At 34.0% G+C, this 22,853-nt stretch overlaps 1 protein-coding gene across 12 annotated transcripts in view; it reads left to right on the forward strand.

The window, feature by feature from the left end:
* The window catches only part of LOC125666583 (UPF0415 protein C7orf25 homolog), an 88,373-nt gene that overhangs the window by 44,460 nt on the left and 21,060 nt on the right, over nucleotides 1-22,853 (forward strand). For 6 of the 12 annotated variants that reach the window (XM_048899764.2, XM_056151710.1, XM_048899763.2 and 3 more), the window contains 3 exons: nucleotides 15,089-15,323; nucleotides 19,679-19,797; nucleotides 20,775-21,333. In XM_048899764.2, the coding sequence (XP_048755721.2) occupies nucleotides 15,089-15,323; nucleotides 19,679-19,797; nucleotides 20,775-21,333 (913 nt within the window). Of the gene's footprint in view, nucleotides 1-7,521; nucleotides 7,636-9,007; nucleotides 9,124-9,246; nucleotides 9,332-10,496; nucleotides 10,586-11,352; nucleotides 11,508-15,088; nucleotides 15,324-19,678; nucleotides 19,798-20,774; nucleotides 21,334-22,853 lie in introns of those variants that run through there. The other 6 variants (XM_056151713.1, XM_056151712.1, XM_048899765.2 and 3 more) reach the window with 6 other exon arrangements.

The raw sequence follows: 22,853 nt of genomic DNA on the forward strand, positions 1-22,853 counted from the left end.
TTGGCAATGTTCTTAATGGAACACCAATATTTCTTCCCATTCTTTTTATCTGATCTTTTGCGTGTGAGTACATTTTTTTGAGTTTTACTACTTGACTTGGCAGAACGTGCAGTACGTTGGTATATAAATCAGTTATATCACTGGAGCCACAGACCCACAAAATTAAAGACAATCGAAATTGTTTCGGATTTTAATAATTTACACTGCATCAATCACCTATGTTTTTGATCTGGATGAGAATTTGAATTCCATTTTTTCTTGATCTCCAATATGATCTTTGACCTCATATTTTTTTTAGTATTTTGACAAACATATTGAGGTGTGCTTTCTCAAAACTTCATGCACAGAAAACTAGGATGATATGAATATGAGCATAGCAAGCTGATTTTTTCTGACCTAAATGACCTTTATCATGACTTTCTGGATCTATTATCTTATAAAGCTGCTTAAACATCCACTGAGACAATATTTTAAAGGTCATTAATTTTAGTTCATAATCATATGACAACCATTCTGTACTTAAGATATTCGATTTCAGTATTTGATATAAGGTAATTCAAAGTCGGAAAATACGCAGCTCAAAGGAAAGTTTCTTTGTTTCTTATTAACCGTTTATTTAATGGTGTCCCTGTATCACCAGTGCAGTGTTATTGTTAAGGGGGAAAAATATTGTTACCTTGTTATTGCCAAGCTGAAAGTGAGGGCATCTGCCATTTGTTACAGAACAAAACCAATTTGCCATGTAGTCTCTGATTTCTCCTTTGTGTAAGGTTTGATGGCTAAATTGGAATACTTGAAAAGAATGATCAAACACACACTATGCTACAGGGCTAACACGTCACAGACCTCACAGGTCTTTTCTGTGTGCCATTAATTGTGGTGCTGCAGCATTCTGAGAGGGAATCCAACATGGTGATTTAATGGTAGGTTTCGCTATTAAACAAATTGTGATGACAAATAGCAGAGATGGGTTGTCAAGAGCCATTACACGTATCATGTTGCAGGGATTGAGTCTTTGATAGAAGATTATTGAGATTTAAACAGCAAATTGATCAACTTAAGCCTTGTCACATCATAACTTTAGCTTGATTTGATGAGTATAATTAATATACTGCATGTTATTAAGTCCACAGGAGTCTGAAGTTTTATCAATGAAAATGAAAATCTGGAAAAAAATTATCCAATCCGGAAATATTTTCCGCTGTCTTCTTTAAAACACATTTTATTTATATATGTATTTTTAATAGAGGACAGTGGATAATTTTTTCCGGATATTGCATAATTTCCCCCCAGATTTTTATTTTGATTTAATTGATAAAACTTCAGGCTCCTGTGTTAATTAAGTCCCTTACCAGTGAAACCGAAAAGGGCTAAAAGTTTCTTCGTCATCTGTCTATCTGTCTGTCCCATATTTAGGTCGCACTTCCATCATTCTGCCCAGGCTTGGGGCAATGCTAAATGTAATGGTAATTAATGCATTATTATAAGTATAATTTAATGGATTATTTCCTAAATGAGAGTGGTAATGCTAGCATTATGACATAATTAGTATTATATATACAGAGTGAAATCCTAATTTTCTTAAATTTAAAAATTAATGTACATGTACTAGTACAGTCATGATGATTTTTGTTCCAGGCATAGATAAAATTGGGTGTATAAAATGTGTATTTTTTTTTATCTCAAAAGTATTGATAATGCACAGCAAAATAATGGTAATGTAATGCATGACTTTAAGAAAATGAGTAATGGAAATGGTAATTTTTCTAAGTAGTGGTTATTAATGCAATGCATGACTTCGGAAGTGACAATATGATTTGCCCCATGCAATTATAAGCCTTTATTCTGACATTCTGTCATGATTAGTTTTCCAGATTCTGTTTTACTGAGCTAATAAACTGATTTGTTTGTATTTTTTTTATATTGATGAGTTGCAGATCTATAGTTTGAGCTTCGACATGCCGATTGACAAAAGATAAACTTCCCATAACATGCATATAATACACATAAAATACATATGTGTATATACACCAATTTGGTTATATATCAGCTGCAACACAACTTTAGACATTTGATCCGCCAATATTCATTTAATATGGGAAATATAATGCAGTTGACATAGACAGTGTATTGTGATTTAAGTCATAGTTAACTTCACAGGGTTTTTTTCTTTTCAAACCAATCAATATTATTAAGGAGGTATTCTACTTTGTCATAATAATTATTGGCTGACTTCCTTTTAAAACATATTAGATGAAAATATAAATATCAACAATATTTTTCTGTTTATGCATTTTTCAGATCATCGCCTAGCTGAATAGCTCAGTAGGTTAGCACGTCGACTGCTGAACTGTAAATTGCGGGTTCGAGACCAGCAGGGGCTTTAAATTTTTTTCAGAGTGCTTTCAACTTAAACTGAATTTTTTGACTATAAATAAAATAGATTTGAAAGTTTTCAATTTCAAAATATTGTTGTACATATCCTTCACTTTTCATCCATATAAAATTTTTCTGGTGTAGCATTCCTCCTTAAGTCCAAGATTTAATAAAAGGATTAATTGCATTCACTATATGAATTACAGTTATATAAAAGGACCATCCAAATCATTAACGATTATATGTAAACAATATTTAATTTTAGCGATCTCATCACGTAGTAGCTAGGATTTAATTACCATATAAACAGAATTTTTAGTGAGGATTTTAATTTTTGGCATATAACTAGCGAAAGTGATGAGATCGCTAAAATTAAATATCGCTTACGATTTATTTCGATATATCAGAGGTGTAACACGCCTCCTTAAAAGCTACAAAACTTATGAAGGCACAAGAAGACTTATTTGGTTATATAAATACATGTATATGCTATACTTAATACATACTATAGTTCCCTTTAGGCTTTTATAATTACAGTATACACTTACCGGTATACACACAATTACATTTTCCATGTTCAAGTTGTTGACAGAAGACGCTGTTAAGTTTCCGTCTGTCACGGAGGCGAATAATTATATTTAGATAAAAATCGGCGGATAGTACGTTGTTTGAATGCACACTTGAAATTTGTGAATTTAATTATAATGTCTAAGCTCCATTAAGTTTTTATGTATACTTATCATTTCCATTAGTGGAACTCTTCAAATTAAAGGCGCGTAAAGTCGTGCTACCGGAACAACAAACAGGTATACTTATATACACATTGCTTGGGCATGCAGTAACATAATTAAGATTATGACATCGAATACACATTATAATCAACTGCAAACCACTAAAATTCTAAAGTCAAAAGTGATTAGTCTAGAAAGAAAAAAGATGAATTTGTTAAATTACAAATGTATGTGAGGGAGCGCAGATACTGAATTTGCCAAATTTGACCAATATGATTAAAGCATCAATCGCAAGAACTGTGATGGTCACTTGGTCAAAGATTTTGGTGTCAATGGAAAGGTCTTGCCACAAGGAATGCACATGACAAATATGAAAGCTGTACTTCTTATGTTGCAAAAAAACATAACCAAATTGTTAAAGTGTTGTTTTTTGAAAATTTCAAAAAATTAGGTCAATGTCAAGGTCACAAAGTCAAGAAATTTTGTACCAATGGAAAGGTCTTCTCACAGGAAATGTACATGCTTAATATAAAAACAGTATATACCTCTTATGAATTGAAAGATATAATTTATATCTGAATTATCTAAATTTGGTCAAAGGTCACCAAGTCAAAGATTTTGGTGTCAATGGAAAGGTCTTACCATAAGGAATACCAATATCAAAGGTCTACTTCTTAAATAATGGTGTAAAAGATATCACCAAGGTTAAGGAGTTTTACTACAGACAGACAGACGGACAGACTTACAGGCCAAAAACTATCTGCCACTGGATCTAAGTAACTATTCCAGCTTAGTAACTATTCCAGCTAAGTAACTATTCCAGCTTAGTAACTATTCCAGCTAAGTAACTATTCCAGCTTAGTAAGTATTCCGGGGGCAGAAGAATTAACTCACTTACATTACAGATAGATATACTGAGCTGTCCTCACTCACGTGCAGACACTTATAGACTTCACCGAGGCAAAAAATTATCCATACCTATAGGAATTCACTCCAAGGAATTTATAAATAGGATAAAGATGATTTTCAGAAAGCTCCTTGAGGGAAAATCATCTCTAAATTCTAATAACTGTATTCCGAAGCAAATTATAATTAGCACATATTGCTGTTGTTTATTGCACACTTTTAATATTGTAGGATGGCCATGCGATACTTAGCTGTTACCCAGGGTGATTTACTGAGATGCGAGGAGCTAGTGCATTATAGTAATCTATGTAGGGCTGGAGGATTGATGACATTTTTAGAATGATATCCCTGTCATATATTACAAATGACTATAAATCTACCAGAGATACAACAACAAGCGTTAATTAATGCCCCTAGATTTAGAATCGTGATAAATAAGAACATTATTAAATAATGGGTGAGAACAGATCGACAGAATTAAATATGTAGAATATCAGAACTCTAATAAGCTTTAATTGGAACTCCTCAGGCAAAGAATTAGTTACGACAATTATTTACACCAGTTGGCAACTCTTTATGTCTACAAATTAAAGACATTTATTTCTTATACAAAATATTAATTATCTGCCCTGATTTTGATATTTTTCAGAATATTGTTAGCAGATTTTTGAGTACCATTATAAACATGAATTATTAGATTAAATCACTTTTATGTTGCTTCTACAACCAAAGTATATTGGCAGACTGTGAGTGCAAAAAAATTCACAGCACTATAAATCTTCCTTAAGGAGGTACTCTACATCATCATAATGGCTGACTTCCTTAATTATGTGGATATTGTCTCTTTAGTTTGTTAGATTTTCTCAAGTCACTTTAAAAACCATGCACCCGCTATAATGCATGCAGTGACATCCATAAAAAAAATCACAGCAGCCTGGCTTACGGCGGAAGTGACCGGTCGACAGGGAATGCTAATACTCCTCCTAGGCATCTGACCCCACCTCTGGTATATCCAGGGGTCTGTGTTTGCCCATGCAGGCACAACTCTCTCTTTTGTATATTGCTTATAGGAGTTATGAGATTGATCACTGTCCGTTATCTTCACCTTTATAGGAGTTATGAGATTGATCGCTGTTTGTTATCTTCACCTTTATAGGAGTTATGGGATTGATCACTGTTCGTTATCTTCACCTTTATAGGAGTTATGAGATTGATCACTGTTCGTTATCTTCACCTTTCATTGCATTAATCCTTAAGAAAAGGAGGTGATTATATTTGCCCATTCCCACCTTTTTTGACAATACTAAATTCCCGTTTTTATTACATATAAAGTTCTTTATTTTTATATGTTAAGACTCACTCAGATGCATTGGCTGCTTACTGAGTAGTGAACAGTCAGAGGAAATGGTTGAACTGATAAATGGGCTTGATTTTTTTTTTGGAAAGAGGTCTTAAACTGGCTTGAGCAGTCAAAATTTGAGTAAAATCTCGCACTTAAGTCCAAGTTTCGACTTAAGTTTTTTTCAGGCCAGAACTCAATGCTGTGTACGGAGTGCACTGATAAACACAACACCCAGCCCGCTTGAGGTTTGGAAATAATAATTTTTTTTAATTATATGTTTGTCAAGAATTTTCAGACAACTATGAAGTTATGAAGTCAACTTTTTCTCCATCTTCACCTAGCTCTTAACACCCACCCCCAACATAAACACACACATGCTGTTTAAATGACATGTCAGCTAATTCAACACCTAATTAGAGAAGAGCATTTTAATTAATAAGACTGGGGACACATTAATATACATGTATGTTATATAGATGTCTGCACAGCATCCTCATCTTGATTAGTAGAAAGCACGTGGCTTATATTTTCTTTACAATTTACACCTTTCATTTGAGATTGAACTTTCAAAAAGATTACTTGTCCAGATTAAGGAAACAATTAATTTTCAATGCACTTTAATGTTTTGTATTCAAAGCTGAATGTCCCAATCCAAAACGCGAATATCTGGATTAATGATGCAAAATAACATTTGAAAATTTGTTCTAGCTGACTTAATTCAAACATAGATATGCATCGTGTAAATGATTGATAGGTTGATTAATGTTTAACGTCCCTAGCGAGAATATTTCACTCATATGGAGACATCACCACTGCCGGTGAAGGGCTGCAAAATTTAGGCTTAATGCTCGGCGCTTATGGCCATTGAGCAGGGAGGGATATTTATCGTGCCACACGTGCTGTGACACAGGACCTCAGTTTTTACAGTCTTATCCGAAGGACCGCCCCATTTAGTTGCCTCTTACGACAAGCAAGGGGGTACTGAGGATCTATTCTAACCCGGATGCCCATGGGATTCATGTAAATGAAGTTTACAGACAGGTGTATGATGTAAAACAGTGCTTTATTGAGTGACAATGTGGTGCAGTCTGAGTCATTGGATTGGGACATATAATCTTTGACCTGTGGTGTGATGCACCATTAGTTAATTCACTGTTACAATTTTATAATTATGCCCCTCTTTGAAAAAGAGAGGACATATTGGTTTGTATATCTGTCAGTTAAGGTTGTTATACTCATTAAGTAATTGTTTGCAATCTTGTTTGACACTCACCAAAATTGGTATACTCTAGCTGCAGTTCCTCTTAAAGAGAGGATGACCCCTATTGACTTTACAAAGGTCATACTACTTTGGACATATAAGAAAATATTGTCTGCTCAATATCTTGAGAAACTTTAGTTTGATTATGAGACATCAAACTTGGTACACTATATGGATTCCTATTGATTTTGAGGTTACAAGGTCAAAGGTCAGGGGCACACTACTCTGGGACATGAAACATTGTCTGCTCAATATTTTAAGAACTCTTTGCTTGACTGACATCAAACTTGATACACTGGTATTCTGAATTTTTCACTATTATACTTATAAAAAATTTAAAGTTAATCTTTTCATTATTGCCACACAAGGGGGAGAAAGGATTAGTTAGTTTCTAAAATATTTTTCTAGTTTACCATGCATATAGCCTTATGAGACTGCAGACAATGAAGATGTACGTAGACATGAAAGCCAACTCTGGGCCATTAAGTGTGTACATATATCTGTCCCTTAATTACCCCAGTGTGCACATGTCTGTCCCTTAATTACCCCAGTGTGTAAATGTCTGTCCCTTAATTACCCCAGTTTGCCAGATGATGTTGATATTATGCTGTGAAGTTCAGATTATGCGTAGTTGATTAATTCACTGAAATTCACAAACAGTGTATTGAAGGAACCATCAAACACACAGGAGTTGCAGAAATACATTTAGTTGTAATTCTCATGGAGACTGTGATATTTCCTAATTTAAGTAACACTTCTGTTGCCACAAATGTAGACTTCACATTAATTACATTATATTTCTGGTTGTGTAATTAGTTTAACCTTTTCCTTGGCAATGAAGCCACGGTGCTTGTCAATTCTCAATTTCTGTGGTGCTACTAACTGAATTTAAGTGTTCTACTAAGTCCCTTTCAGTGTGACCTTTGTGAGTACATGGGAGTGTTTGACTCGATCCCTTTCAGTGTGACCTTTGTGAGTACATGGGAGTGTTCAACTCGGTCCCTTTCAGTGTGACCTTTGTGAGTACATCGTAGGTTTTAACATAGCCAAACCAGCTGGTATTCAAATGCCAATGTCCAAAATTTTTGACCACACTGGGATCTGAATTTGCAACCTTACAAATGATTCAGGCTTACTTGTTACTTGGGAAACTTAACCTTCATATGACATAACAAATATGTAAAGCATCTTACAATCCCTAGCTACGTGCCAACAATATTTAATAATAGATGTACAACAGATGATGAAACTTAGTGACTCGCATTACATACCTGATGACATGCGTATATATAGTTACATGTATAAGTATATTGTGGTATTATTGAGGATCCATGAATAAGCAGATTACCTGCAGACGACAGGTGTCGTGGTGCCAGTTATTATAGGTACCACTCAGCTCAGGTCATCAGGATCCATTACAAAAGATGTACTCACAATGACCGTTTTTTTTAAAAAAATGAAGTATGCATGGGATTAATAATTAAAATTTGTTTATCATTTAATTGTTATATCTTTTTTCTAATTGACATTTATAGAATCTGAATACTTCTTAATTGAAGAGTTTAGTTATAGATTTAAAAATTATTAACAATATATATATATAATAAATAATAACATTTATAATTTTTGTAAATAATGTTATCATTATTATAATGTATATTGTACTTTTCCACCAGCGTGACTTTAATTAGACTGAAAAGTTATTGATCTGCAATGTCATATGTTATCATTATTATAATGTATATTGTACTTTTCCACCAGCGTGACTTTAATTAGACTGAAAAGTTATTAATCTGCAATGTAATATGATGTGACTGCATGATTGCATAATAATTATGGTTGGAAGTTATAGTAATCAAAATGCTTTTGATATGATTTCATACGAAGAAATTAGAATAATTGAAATCAAAATATGACCATACTATGAATACAATGATTATATATAATTTACCAATAATGAAACTGTCATGGATTTGATTAAACTTTTCAAGTTCATAAAATTATTAGATTTTTTTTTAAAAATCATAATTTTCATGAATATTTTTTATTCTAAAAATAAGAATGTCTATCTGAGTCTTGTAGGTATATGCATGTTTTCATTCAAAACTCATATTGTGCATCAATGAAGTTTGAACTTTTAAATCTCTGAGTTATTTGTACAGAAGTTTCAGAAAAAAACACCAAAAAATTCATTATACCATTAAAAAAAAAAGAATACAGATTTAAAAATGAGCCATAAAATAAAATTTTGGTGTAGATCGAGATCCATTTTAACCATGCAGTTTACAATATATGTAAGATTTCCTTAGCATGTGTGGGCACAAGCATATAAAGGAAGTACTAGGCGTAATTAACCTTCATCATAGAAGAGCTAGCTGATACATGTATCTCGAAAATTGTATATTCAACAACTCTTTGATTCTAATTTGACACCCTTGTGACAAATCTGTGTTGTAATGGTGATGTACAATGTAGAAGATAATGAGGTTCTATACATTGCTAATGAGGTGCGATTGAGAATGATTATCCAAATATTTATCTAGAAGGTGCAAACATGAATGTAATTTGTAATGCAGTCTAATTTGCTGGGTAACGTTTGGGTTTAGAATTTGCGTAAGCTGATCAATATTGTGAGTGTTGTTTTTATGTTGGTTGGTGGTGGCTTTAATGGCAGCTATTTGATGTAGGATGAAGTTACAGGATTATGGAGACTGTGTTTGTTGGGAATTTTTCTTAAAACCAATTTACTATTAGCTCTCAATTTGATGTCGAACATTTTTGTTGCAAAATTGTGATTTACTATATTTCAATGACAGAGAAAAATAAGGTTAAGCTGATAAACTTTTGTTATTTATAATATTTGTGTTAGAAAACCTATCCAGAGGCTCGATCTGAATGAAGCAAAATTACATTGTCTTCCTGTACAAAAATTGATTTCTATATATTATGGCTATATATATATTCAATACAACCAAAATTTTAATTTTTATAAAATCTTACACTTATTTTATATTAGTTTAAGTTATCAATGGTTAAAGTTATACGTACAAAACTATCAATAATAGCACATTTGTTACAACAAAATAAAATTTTCAGATTTCGAGGTATAGTTTTACTATAGATTATGTAAAACTATGTATTATAAATCCTTGAAAGCAAAATTTGAAAGTTTTGGATGGTTTTGCCGATGTGACTCATTTGTATATGTATACACATTAAAGTTTTCAGTTATTGCTAATCACAAGAGCGAACATCTTGTTTCATTATGCAGAAATGCAAGACATGTTTACCAAAAGATCTTTCCTGATAAAGATGTATCAATCAGCAAATTATCTCTTACAAGATCTGAAATTCTCTGTTCTGATCGACATAAGAAACTCGGCAGTTTAATAAATGGCACTGTTAGCTTCAACTCAAAAGAATCAATTACATTTGATTCACAGCTTTTGATACTGAATGTTTTCATTTAATGTTGGATTTAATGTTTGACTTGAAGTGATATACAATATTTATACACACACGACTAATTGCATTATTGGCAAAATCGTAGAATGTTGGATCTGCATTTTGAATGAGAGTCAATTTCCTGTCCGACATGAAAACTGATGAAATGATAAATGATATATTGCAGAGAACATATTTTAGACTGCATGAAATCTACAAGTTATTTGTGAAATTTGCAGTGTGGAGGAGAGCGAATTATCCAAAAATTTCAAATTGTATACTGCATTTCAGATTTTTTTTTTATTAATCGTAATATTAGGCCTAATTGATCTGTCTAAATTTGGGCCTCAGGTTTATTTGATTGAACAATTAATTGTCAGTATAATGTACTTGTAAGTGTGTGATGTATAATTTAATGATTAAAGAAAACTTTTAGCATTCTTAGGTCACATGAGTCGCTCGAGTGACCTGCTATTGAGACTATACCTTCTTGTGTCAGTGTGTTGTCGTGTTCTCATAAGAACGGTAACACTTTTTAATTCATTTAATGCATGCAAACCTTGTTATCTCAAAGTCGATCACAGAGACCAAGAAAAAACTTTGAGATATCCAAGAATTTGAGGGTAAAATACTTATTAAAGAATAAGTAGTTTGGATTTCTGATCACTTCCACATACCCATGGTATTTGAGATATCTGTAGTGTTTGAGATACTGAAATTCTACTGTATTTTCTGTAACATCTATGACGGGAACAAATTTGATAATTTTACAGTGACCCTCATGCTTCCATTGAGAAAAGTTTATTGTATGACTCAAACTTAAGGATCAGGCCATATGGGATGGACTTATAACAGGCTTAAATGAATTATATCTGGCAAACATACTTTAAGTAAATTATTTTTGCCTATTCTATACTCTTGTAGACAGTTTTCACCATGTTATAAATGATCACCCAGACACAGTTAATTTAAAAGAGAGAAAATGGTATAGATTAATTGTGGATAGTAGGGAAACCAATGTATAATAGAATCCAGTAGAGGAAATTCCAGCATAGGAGTTATTGCCCTTGACAACATTTTTAAAATCATAATTAATTGTTTATCTATGGAAAATATAAACTTTTTCAGTATTGATAGTTTACCAGATTTTTTATTATATCCAGTGAATAAAATTCCTCTATCATGTATCAAGATTTTTGCAAAAACCTATGACATCACATGTCAGAGGATTGATCAACCTTAAATTCTTCCACTGACAACGAGGGCGAATATGAATTGGGGGTGAATATTTCCCTGAATTCAGCACATGGTGGATACATGCAGAGTAACATGGACTCTTTGTAATTATAGGAATCACTGTGCCAGTCTTCTATTATTTCCTGTCTGCAAACTCAATTACTGACAGCTCGTGCAATTAACATGTGTGTTTATACCAATGGCATTGAAGGTCAGTATTAGGAAATTGAAGAAGTTTGAAATGTTTGCATCTTGAAAGTCATCAGAATCTTATGACTTACGGAAGGTTGTGGGTATGACTTATGGAAGGTTGTGGGTTTGACTTATGGAAGGTTGTGGGTATGACTTACGGAAGGTTGTGGGTTTGACTTATGGAAGGTTGTGGGTATGACTTACGGAAGGTTGTGGGTTTGACTTATGGAAGGTTGTGGGTATGACTTATGGAAGGTTGTGGGTATGACTTACGGAAGGTTGTGGGTTTGACTTATGGAAGGTTGTGGGTGTGACTTACGGAAGGTTGTGGGTTTGACTTTTGGGGTCATGTGGCCTCCTGACTTATCTGAGTTTAGTCGGACCATGCAGCCCATATTATACTTCTTAGATACTGATAAATTGTGAAATTTTGGTTGGTTATTATTTACATTATATAGTTTCCTAGTATTGTTATATTCTCTCTTTCTCCTCACTCTCATTTTCATTCCCGCGGCACTTTCATTCTCAATCTCAATCTCAGTCACACTCTCCCTAATTGTTTATTCTCATGGTGTATTTATGTCTCCGGGGCGACTCCTCTTCCTGGAATAGCCACATTGTTTTTGTACTTTCTGTCTCCGTCCGTCTGCCTGTCCATGTGTCTTCATTAGTCCGTCTGTCTCTGTCAGTCACAAAATCTTAATATGAACGCTTTCCTGTACGGCTTATCCGATAGACGTAATGAACTCTGTCAGTCACAAAATCTTAATATGAACGCTTTCCTGTACGGCTTATCCGATAGACGTAATGAACTTTGTACAATGCTTCATGTGCATAATGGTCAGGACAAGAGGATCCAATTATTTTCCTGAAAGTTATAGTGGATCAAAGAGGGGTGGAGGATGTAAAATAGCTTGTGAACACTTCTCGAATATATATAATTATCTGATAGACTTGAAATTTTGTACAAATTAGTTCACTACATTTGCAGATGTGCATATTGTTGTGACAGGATGATTTAATTGTTATCCTCTAAGTTATAGTGGATCTTAGAGTGATGGAGGGTATAAAATAGCTTGTGAACACTTCTACCCATGTATGACTCATCGAATAGCCTTGACCTGGACCACAGTCAATATCTTTGTATCATATACAATCATATTCATGGTCACATATCAATGCTGAATCTGTACTCCATCTTTTTCCTTATAATCCACAAAGTGCAGTTTATAATGTCTATGTTCCTGTTCATGCTTACTCCTCCATACCATGCAGTACATTAAAGGGTGGGAGTGTAATTTTGAGCACTTTCAATTTGGGGAGCTGGGGAGGCATTTGTTTTTAATAATTTAACTTAAAGCTGTATGACCCGATGTTCATGTATTATTTTTGTACATAATTACTTTAAAGCAGATTAATTATACTTTACAAAGTTATCAACTTTCCCTTAATTACATGCTTGAAAACATCTGAATATAAAAGAAAACAGTGAGAATATTATTTAGAAAGTAAATATAGTGTGGTACATATATAAATCATCCGGAAAACCTTGGCCTTTTCACCCAAAGCACGCTGTATTCAGTGAAAGGCCCAAGGTGTTCCAGATAATGCATAAATTATACAGTGTTAGATGTCTATAAATAGCCCCACACGCATCAGGGGAATTCCAACATCTCAGACGCAACTGTGTAGTTTTAAGGCTGAAAGAGTGTAAAACAATGAATTACTATAAGAGGTATTTGATATTTTTATTTCTATTAAACTTATGGCACGGTACTATTGTTACAAAATACACAGCTTTACACAGATAAGACCACCGATGATCTGAAAGTTTGAACTGGTCATGTGACTGTCACTTGAAATGGCAGAGCGATGTGGTTGTTTGTAAACACCGATTTAGAATTAAATAATTTTGGTTGAAACAGGTGAAATAATGTATGACATGCCATACAGCCTCATAACTATAAACATGCAATGATTTTATAACGTTTTTATGAGATGGAAAAAAAATGTTGTAATTTGGACCATACAGCTTTAATTTTTATCAGCATTTCTGAGGCTTTGTGATGGCGCCTTGGTTTCTTTCACACATGAATTTTGGTTGGTAAAGTGTTTTTGATTAAAAAGTAGAATTGTAAAAATTTGCATAACCTGAGAATATTTCCAGGAAAATTAAAACTCTTGTCATATGAGTGACTAGGTTTTCAATGGGCGGCAAGACGAGTGAGTGCATGAGTGCCAAATCACAACCTTGTTTGAACATGTAATCATTTTCCTGAACCAAGGTCATGCACTTGGCCAAGCAGATTGAGTCAAAACAAAAGATACCAATGTTACAACATCAACATACAGCTCTGATTTATATTTTGCAATGTGTGATACTTAAATGACCATTGAAATCTGTCTGTCTGTCTGTGCAGATTCGTGTCCGGGCCATAACTTCTTTGTTCTTTGACTTAGGCATACCATATTTGGCACACAGGTAGATCACCATAAGATGATGTGTTGAGTACCTTCATGACCTCTATATGACCTTGACCCTTGACCTCAAGGTCAAAATTAAAGGGTTTTTTTTTATACAATGGAGTCGTGTCCGGCCATAATTTCTTTGTTCTTTGACATAGGCACACCATATTTGACACATGAGTGTATGACCATGAGGTGATGTGTCATGTACCTTCATGACCTCTATATGACCTTGAACTTTGACCTCAAGGTCAAAATTGATTATAGGGTTTTGACATAGTCATACCATAAGACATGGGTGTATCACCATGAGACTATGTGTCATGTGCATTCATGACCTCTTTATGACCTTGACCTTTGATCTCAAGGTCAAAATTATAGGTTTATGTCATGGATTTTTGTTCGGACTATATCTTTCATTTTCTTCTACAAAGGCATTTATACCTATTAACAACACCCTTTGGGAGATTGGGGTAAGCAGGGGGTATTCTTAGTAAGCATTGCTCACAATACATCTTGTTTTTCATTGAAAACAATTAAACTCTCCTTGTTTCTGTGGTTGTGTCAGAATCAAGTGCTCATCAAATTAACTATTACTGCTAATAAAGGCCCATACATGTAGTGGCTTTCCATAAAACTGGTTGGTTTAAAAAAAAATAGAGCAGACCGATGCACAAAATTTGATGCCCATGAAAATTGATGATATCACAGTATTTCAAATGCTTTGTTTTATTTTTCAAGAATCATGCATACAGTATATTGTCCATCCAGTATTTACATGATACAATTGTATACTGCACTAGAAACAATTGATTTTATGAAGTATCTTGTATAAATTATCATTTTACTGATTAGAATTGATGCTGTCTATCAGTACTATCAGTACTTTGATACTGATTAGAATTGACACTGTCTATCAGTACTTTGATACTGATTAGAATTGATGCTGTCTATCAGTACTATCAGTACTTTGATACTGATTAGAATTGATGCTGTCTATTAGTACTATCAGTACTTTGATACTGATTAGAATTGACACTGTCTATCAGTACTTTGATACTGATTAGAATTGATGCTGTCTATTAGTACTATCAGTACTTTGATACTGATTAGAATTGATACTGTGTGTTGTAGTTGAGAACCAGTCCAGCAGATGTTAGTGGAAACCATTTAAAGAGCAGCAACCTTAGTCACTACACAGGGTGTCTCCATGCTGCTTACAACGCCCCCCAAGTAACTCAGATCCTCTCCCCATTCTCATTGGAGGGACGGACAGAAAACCTTGTTGTGGATGTTGTCGCCAATCAAGGTTACACCTGGATCAAGGTCATTGCCAGGAAAGCTCAGGCCTTGCACCTGGTTTGGGCAGGTATGTGAACTATGTCAGTGTACAATGATACCATATAGAATCTCCAGCGCCTCAATTTCAACTTGTATTTGCTACAATTAGTAAGTATTCAGGGTTAAAGGTTAATGGATGTTTGTTCACTATTAAGTATCGTCTCTTTCATCAGTGCAGCTATCTGCCCTCACAGTCTGTAGTTAAATTTCTGGAGCTGTATTTTTATTTCATCATGAGAGAAATAGACCTTAAATGGGTACGTTACACAAAGGACTATGACAGCCCTCACAGTTTGTAATTGATTTAAGGTATTTCCACCATCCTATGACGTCATAAGATTTTGCAAAGTTGATGATTTAATATTTATCAAGTCCATTATGCAATAGATTTCCTTTATTTTTCACAAATATTTTGTATATTTTTTCAAGAAACGATTTCATCAAATTGTTATGAATATTAATTATTATCGTTATTCAGCCAGTTTTTGGGAAATTTTGATAATGCTCTTTAAAGGGACTTAAATTACAGGTTCATGTTTTTCGAAAGAAATGTTTTTCAATTTTAATGTTAAAAATTAACAATATAGGTTATTTAATAGTGACAACCAAAATTTGGACCGTCTGAATGCAAGAATAAGAGCAATATTTTGTCTTTGATTCTATGTTATGTAAACAAAGACTCGAGTCTTTTGATGTAAACAAACAAACCGGTGAAACATTAATTTTGTAATTTGAAACATATTCATTTCGTACAATCACAAATTTTAACTTTTAAATGACACATTTTACCTAAAGTATACTTGAGATGTGATATTATATAATAAACTTGGCCAATATTAATTTATTTTGAAAACTTCGTAAACAATACCACACCTCAATCTTTGTTTTCAAAACAAATAATAAACTCTCTATAATGACCTTCTGTCATGATGAATAACCTTCATTTTTTTGTGAAACCTTCTAAACATATTAGACTGTAGATTTTTATCATTTAATGTGAAAAATAAAATTTGCAGGAAAATCGTGAATCAGTCCCTTTAAGGAAAATTGCAATTTTCTGACATAATGTTGATAACAGGTATATGTGTGCTACAACATACTTATTTTTTCATTTTTATTTGTAAACCAAGATATATTGTTCTATGAATCAACAATCAAATATAAGATTGAACCTATAATTCTAGAGGGGTGGAATTACCTTAACAGGAAGGACTGTCTGCCCTCACAGTTTGTAACTGATTTAACTTCGTTAATCTACAACAGCTGGACATCATGTAAGTTTGGACATAAACATGGAGGCTGTCGATCCAATTGATTTTTCGTTCTCCGGCATTGAATTTATAACCATCCTCCATGAGTTGTACATGTGACGATGATTCTGATGACAAACATTGATTCTATCAAATGAGGGCAAAATTGAAGCTAAGCTTTTCATTCTTAGAGACATGGACATTTGGAATGATTTCATTATCCCTAGTAATCAGCGTTGCCTTCAGATGCTAAAAAACGAATTCCAGAACTATAGCTGTCATTAGTTAGTTTGTTAGGGCCCCGGTTGATGCCCTATAGGGATCCATCTGTGCATAGGTGTGTTCAGGCAAACCTTTTTCTGGCCTTTTATTTTAGCTCACCTAAAGAGAAATGTCCAGGTAAACTTTATAGAAATTCTTAATTGGAAATATTTGGAATTATAATTTATATTTTATTGGAATTTACCAGAAATCTGGGGGGCCCTGGTTATATATTCTAGCAAGTGACTATTTTAGAATTAGCTAATGTTGTATTTCAGAGTTATGAGAAAATCAATGTTTAATGAAACTTTTATACACTTGTGTTGTTTCATTTTATTACTTGGTAATTTATATGACCGAGCCCAGGTCACTATAGATCTAACTTGCTACCAGAGTTAAACTTTTGTCGATCGTTTGGATATAACTCCGCTACCAGGAGTTGAGTGTTGAAATTGAAAAACCCTCGCAGTAGCGAAAACGCTACTCTGAGCTGCAAGCTCAATTAGTGAGCTTTTCTGATCATCTGTTGTTTGTTCATTTGTTAGTAAACATTCTCCAGAACCAATGGGCCAAATTCATTCAAACTTGGGAAAAATTAGCTTCCTTAGGTGAAGGGGATTCAAGTTTGTTCAAATTAAGGGCAATGTCCTTCTCCAAAGAGAGATAATAATGAAAATACTGTAAAGGGCTTCAGATCTTTGTATTTGCAACATCAGAATATTGGAGCGGATCAAAGATCTGGTTTTAATCAGATTGCATGCGAGCAAGAATTCATTTGAAACTTGCAGTGTAGTTTCAGAATGGCAAAGTACAGATCAAGTTCAAATTTTGTAACGTTTGATGAACAGGTGTTGAAAAGATTAATTTTTATATTTATCGGAATCGTATTCTGATGAAAGGCTCTGAACAAAACTCGGCCATTGATCTCTAAAAATTCATTTCATTAATTTTACACGTACATCAAGCTCATTAGTCGCAAAAGGAACATGTCAATAAAAATATGTATCAAATGTGTTAATCAAGTGAGTATTTTCTGTAATTGGTGAGCAAATTAAGTATGATCAGTTGGCAATATGCAATTTACTGCAATCCATCTGAAATTGCAGGTATTCAGGGCTTGAAGCTAACTTTTTTATGTCACCAGTCCAGCCTGACTGATGGGGAATGATTTCAACCAGTCCTTAGAAAAAATTAGCAGTCCAACAGAGTTTTCCAGAAATAATTAAAACATATTCCGTTAATGTAATTAAAATGAAATTTAACTCAATAATTGAATATGCCTCAGACAATATTATAGAGGGCAAAGCCCTCTCACAGCCCAAAGGGCCGTGAGAGCAGAGCTCTCCCTATAGGTAACACGTATATACATATATAAAAGGAAAATGTAGGAAAATGATGAAAAATTAAACCATACCTATGGAACTTGAAAAGTTTGATACCAATGGCGTCGATTCGAATATTAGCGCGTGGACATGTATTCCTCCATTTTGAATCTCGTCTACCCTAGTTCACGTCGTTCTGAGATGTTACATAAAACCCGTAAAAGCATGTAAATCTTATTTTCTTAATCATAAATAATCACTCTACGATTAACGCCATGTTTGTTGTTGTGGTTCAAACGCTATGTTTGTAAATTTGCTAAATAACGACGCTGAATATGACGTCGCAATGTACTGTTTACATCAATAGCGTTATATTTCCCGCGTTCAATATATAGGCGGATCAAATGTCCAAAATTAGGATGCTTTGATAAAGCTCTGTCCTCATGCTAACTTCGGGTTGATTTTTGTCTTGTTTTGGATATATATATAGATACTAATGCCAATACTTTCTGCTTCACCCTCAAGCACAGTCATGCCGTAAAACATATTAATTAACACTTAAGTGTGGGATTTATATTTACGAATCAGATTTGTCAGACATCTACAGATCGAAGCATGCCAATCGTGTGTATAAAATTTCATAAGTATATTTTCCAAAATGATGCTTTAGAAAATTAACCAGTCCCATTGGACTAACTAAAACAAATGTAAGTCAGTCCGCCAGACTTTTAACCAGTCACAGACTGACAGACATATGTTAATTTTGAGCCCTGGTATTTGAAATCAGCCTTCAAACAGTGGATGATAAGTAGTATTACAAACCGGGTTCAGAAGTCCTTAATGATTATTTAAAATGTAGATATGAATGTTGTGTTGTTTTGTCTTTCCATGATTATTTAGATTTCTCCCACATGTTAATGTGCAAAGCCAGTGACCCAGATTTGAACTGCATCGAAACTATAGTCAAACCGTGTGTCACACAATGACAGAATAACAAATTTTCTGGGTTGTTTTTACAATTATCAGACCAAAATTTACAGAGAGACATTCAGAATATATGATACATGTTTATGAATTGAATTTAAGAATTATAAGAGTTCTGACTATAATAATACTTTTTCATCCCTGATAAAAACATGTGTTAACTGGATGAACAACAAAACGTCAAACTAATTCGATGCTGGTAAACATGGTGACTTGGTACCAATGTTTTAGGTCGTAGTTGAAGATCAAACAACATCAAATGTACATTATCTCGAATATTACATCCGTTAATTAATGGGGGTGCTGGTGGGCGATATGTATTGCTTACACAATACTCTCGGAATGCTTGTTAAATATACCATGTATTGCTTACACAATACTCTCAGAATGCTTGTTAAATATACCATGTATTGCTTACACAATACTCTCAGAATGCTTGTTAAATATACCATGTATTGCTTACACAATACTCTCAGAATGCTTGTTAATTATACATGTATTGCTTACACAATACTCTCAGAATGCTTGTTAAATATACATGTACCAATGACTATCAATTTCCACAGGCAGAGGTCAGTTTGGGGAGAGGGATCTGGTCAAACAAGCCAGGGACTACATTCATTGTGCTGACCATCACCCTGTCCATTTCCAGAAACCCAAAGTCCACTTCGCATTTTACAATCAGGTATGAATTTTTACAGTGGCGTAGTAAGTTTACACCAGTGTTTCTCTGTGTTGTTCTAACTTCCCATTGTAGAATTTTTCACTCTGAACTGTAAGGACATCACTAGATTTAGGTGAATTCCCACAAATTTTGACCTATATTCATGGAGCTTACAGCAGTGGGGATTCTTTATCATGTCAACTACAATCAGGTCATATACGAAAGAAAGTGCCCTTCTGAAGTCCATGCAGATACAGCTGTGATTAGCAGTCGTATTGGTATAGAGACAATATTCCCACGTTGTATGAATTAAAGTTCAGCTAATGTCATGACATTTGGGGCTAAGTCTGGGTACACAGCTGGTCAACAGGAGAGCCATGGTGACTCAGGTAAGTGATGTGGCCCATGGGCCTCTTGTCCATTAATTCAGGATTCAGGACATAGGGCTCATGGCGGGTGTGACCGGTCGACAGGGGATGCTTACTCCTCCTAGGCACCTGATCCCACCTCTGGTGTGTCCAGGGGTCCGTGTTTGCCCAACTATCTATATTGTATTACTTATAGGAGTTATGAGATTGATCACTGTTCGTTATCTTCACTTTTATAGGAGTTATGAGATTGATCGCTGTTCGTGATCTTCACCTAAGAATATAGGATCAGTTATGAGATTGATCACTGTTCGTTATCTTCACCTTTCATTATAATATACAGCAATTACACTGTGTTTTTTTTGTAACACATACATGTAATGGATTACTGTAAAATGGTTATCTGCACTGGGGGTTAAGTATGCATCCTACATCCAACATCATGTGTGGGGGGGGGGGGGGGGGGGGAATATGAACTAAATATACATTTTATCAAATATTTGTATCTATACAAGGGAGCGGGGGAGGGGAAAATTTACACACTTATTACGTGGCCGCGTAATTATAGTGTAAATTTCCCCCACACGTAAATAACCACTTTTACAGAGATCATTTTGTATTTGATTAAAGGTAACACACCCTATGGCGGTTTGTCTGGAGAGACTGGGGATTTCTGTGTCAGGTGAAAGGGTACCTGTAGATGATGCAACGACAAATCAGATCAGTTTGGCCTGTGTTTCCTCAGACGAAGACAGTGAGGCTTCAGATTCAGACAGTGAAGACTACCGGGGCAATAGAACAGACTTAGGTCAAGATGGCTTCTCGCCCAGTTCTGGAGGAAGATTTGCAGCTGATAAAACTTCACTGAAATCGTGTAGTGATCTCAACTGTGATATTTCAACGAGTTTCATCACACAGTCCAAATCCGATTGTGTTTTCTCTGAAATGAATTTATTGCATACTTTAATATTCTCTTTGCCAAGTTTTGTGTGTTTATCAGACAAGGCAAGTGGTTATTCAGAAGTGGGCATAGAGAGAGTCAATCTGGACATCACAACCTTGATCACACTTGTGTCGTCTGTCACTCACGATGGCTGCCATTTTGAGTTTTCTGAGAAAATCTTGGCACTACAAGCTGCAGAGGAAAGGCAGGAGCCAGTTCTTCCGAAGCTTAAGAAGTTTCTTCAAGGTAATCACCCAGCAATTGATTATCATGCAGTGTCATGCACATATCACAGACAGAATATTTGAGGAAGCCTTGTTGACATGCAGTCCTAGGCATTCAAGACTTTATGCATTAAGCCTCCATATACAAACATAGCCTGACTACTCATCAGATCAGATTTAAGACCCAAGTATTTTTGTAATTTGTCTCTCTGAAAAGTTAATTAGAAAGATTATACATTAGAAAGATCATACATTAGACAGATTATACATTTGATTAATTGGAATGGACAATCCCTGCATGAAGCCCCATCTTTGTCACTGATTTACCATTACCTTTGTCAGCTAGTCTATAGTCAAAGCTTGTTCTGAATGCAATGTTCATGTTGAAGGTCATGATGTTGAAGGTCATGAAAATACTTACAAAAGACTAAAGAAGAAGGAAATGTACATTCTGTAAGCAGGAAATGTTGACCTCTTGCTTTGTTTTCACTCATTTCACCCTTACTCGCTCTATTAGTACATTATGATATTATTCAAAGTTGCAAATTTAAAAGGACTTTAGGTGAATATAAACCTGCATGCACTAAATAATTTTACAAATGGGTAATAGTGCATATTTATAGAAATAAAACACGGTGTATTTTGTTTCCATAAATCTGATTATTTTTTGCTGCTCTAGAAAAAATTTGGGCATTTTTGTGAGTATATACTTGCAAAAATATTTTTTTCAGAAATTTTAGAATAAATTCTTTCAAAAATACTTGTGTCTTTTACCAAAAAAAAAAAAAAAGTTACAAATAGCTAGATTTTATTAAATAGAAATAAAACAGTATAGCATTTTGAATCAATTTAGAGATTTTTGCATATCGTAACATATTTCTGTAATTTTGAGAAAATGAATGCTGATCATTAATATCTTTAAAAGATGTCTACTTGTTGTGAGCCTGAGTGCTATAAACTATAGATAGGATAAATATTGCTTCTTTTATATGTGTGAAAATTGTTCATGATAAGCATGGTAATTTAATCTAGATTATCATCAATTGTACCCTAAAATGATAGAGATGTTTTCTGCCTTTTTGAACGAAAAATGTAATTACATTGATATCTCAAGTTTTAGACTATAAGGAGCTGAATTAGTGAAAGACAATTGGTTAATGCATGAGCAGAGCCACTATTAAAGCATCGACAAGTTATCATTTTTCATTTCACATTTTGTAAACGGCAATTCATCTTGTAATTCTAATTATCTTATTTTAGTGATTTTTAAATGTTGTCCTTTTAAATGTAGTACACTGAAAATTGATATATTCAAACAGATATTTCAAATAATATAGGATTATAGAATTTTTTGGCAGTTTATAGGGCAAATATGGGGATTTTTACAGCAAATTTGTAGGAATAAATGGGGATTTATGAAAGAATTTGTATAAAAGTTTATTGTTTCTGCATAAAAATCTAGCAAGCATAGTATCTTGCTGGGGAAGAAATAATATCAAACATAAACAATGATGAAATCGATATCCTTTCAGATGTGGACAG

This window comes from Ostrea edulis, chromosome 10 (genome assembly GCF_947568905.1).
Source record: "Ostrea edulis chromosome 10, xbOstEdul1.1, whole genome shotgun sequence".
NCBI lineage: Eukaryota > Metazoa > Mollusca > Bivalvia > Ostreida > Ostreidae > Ostrea > Ostrea edulis.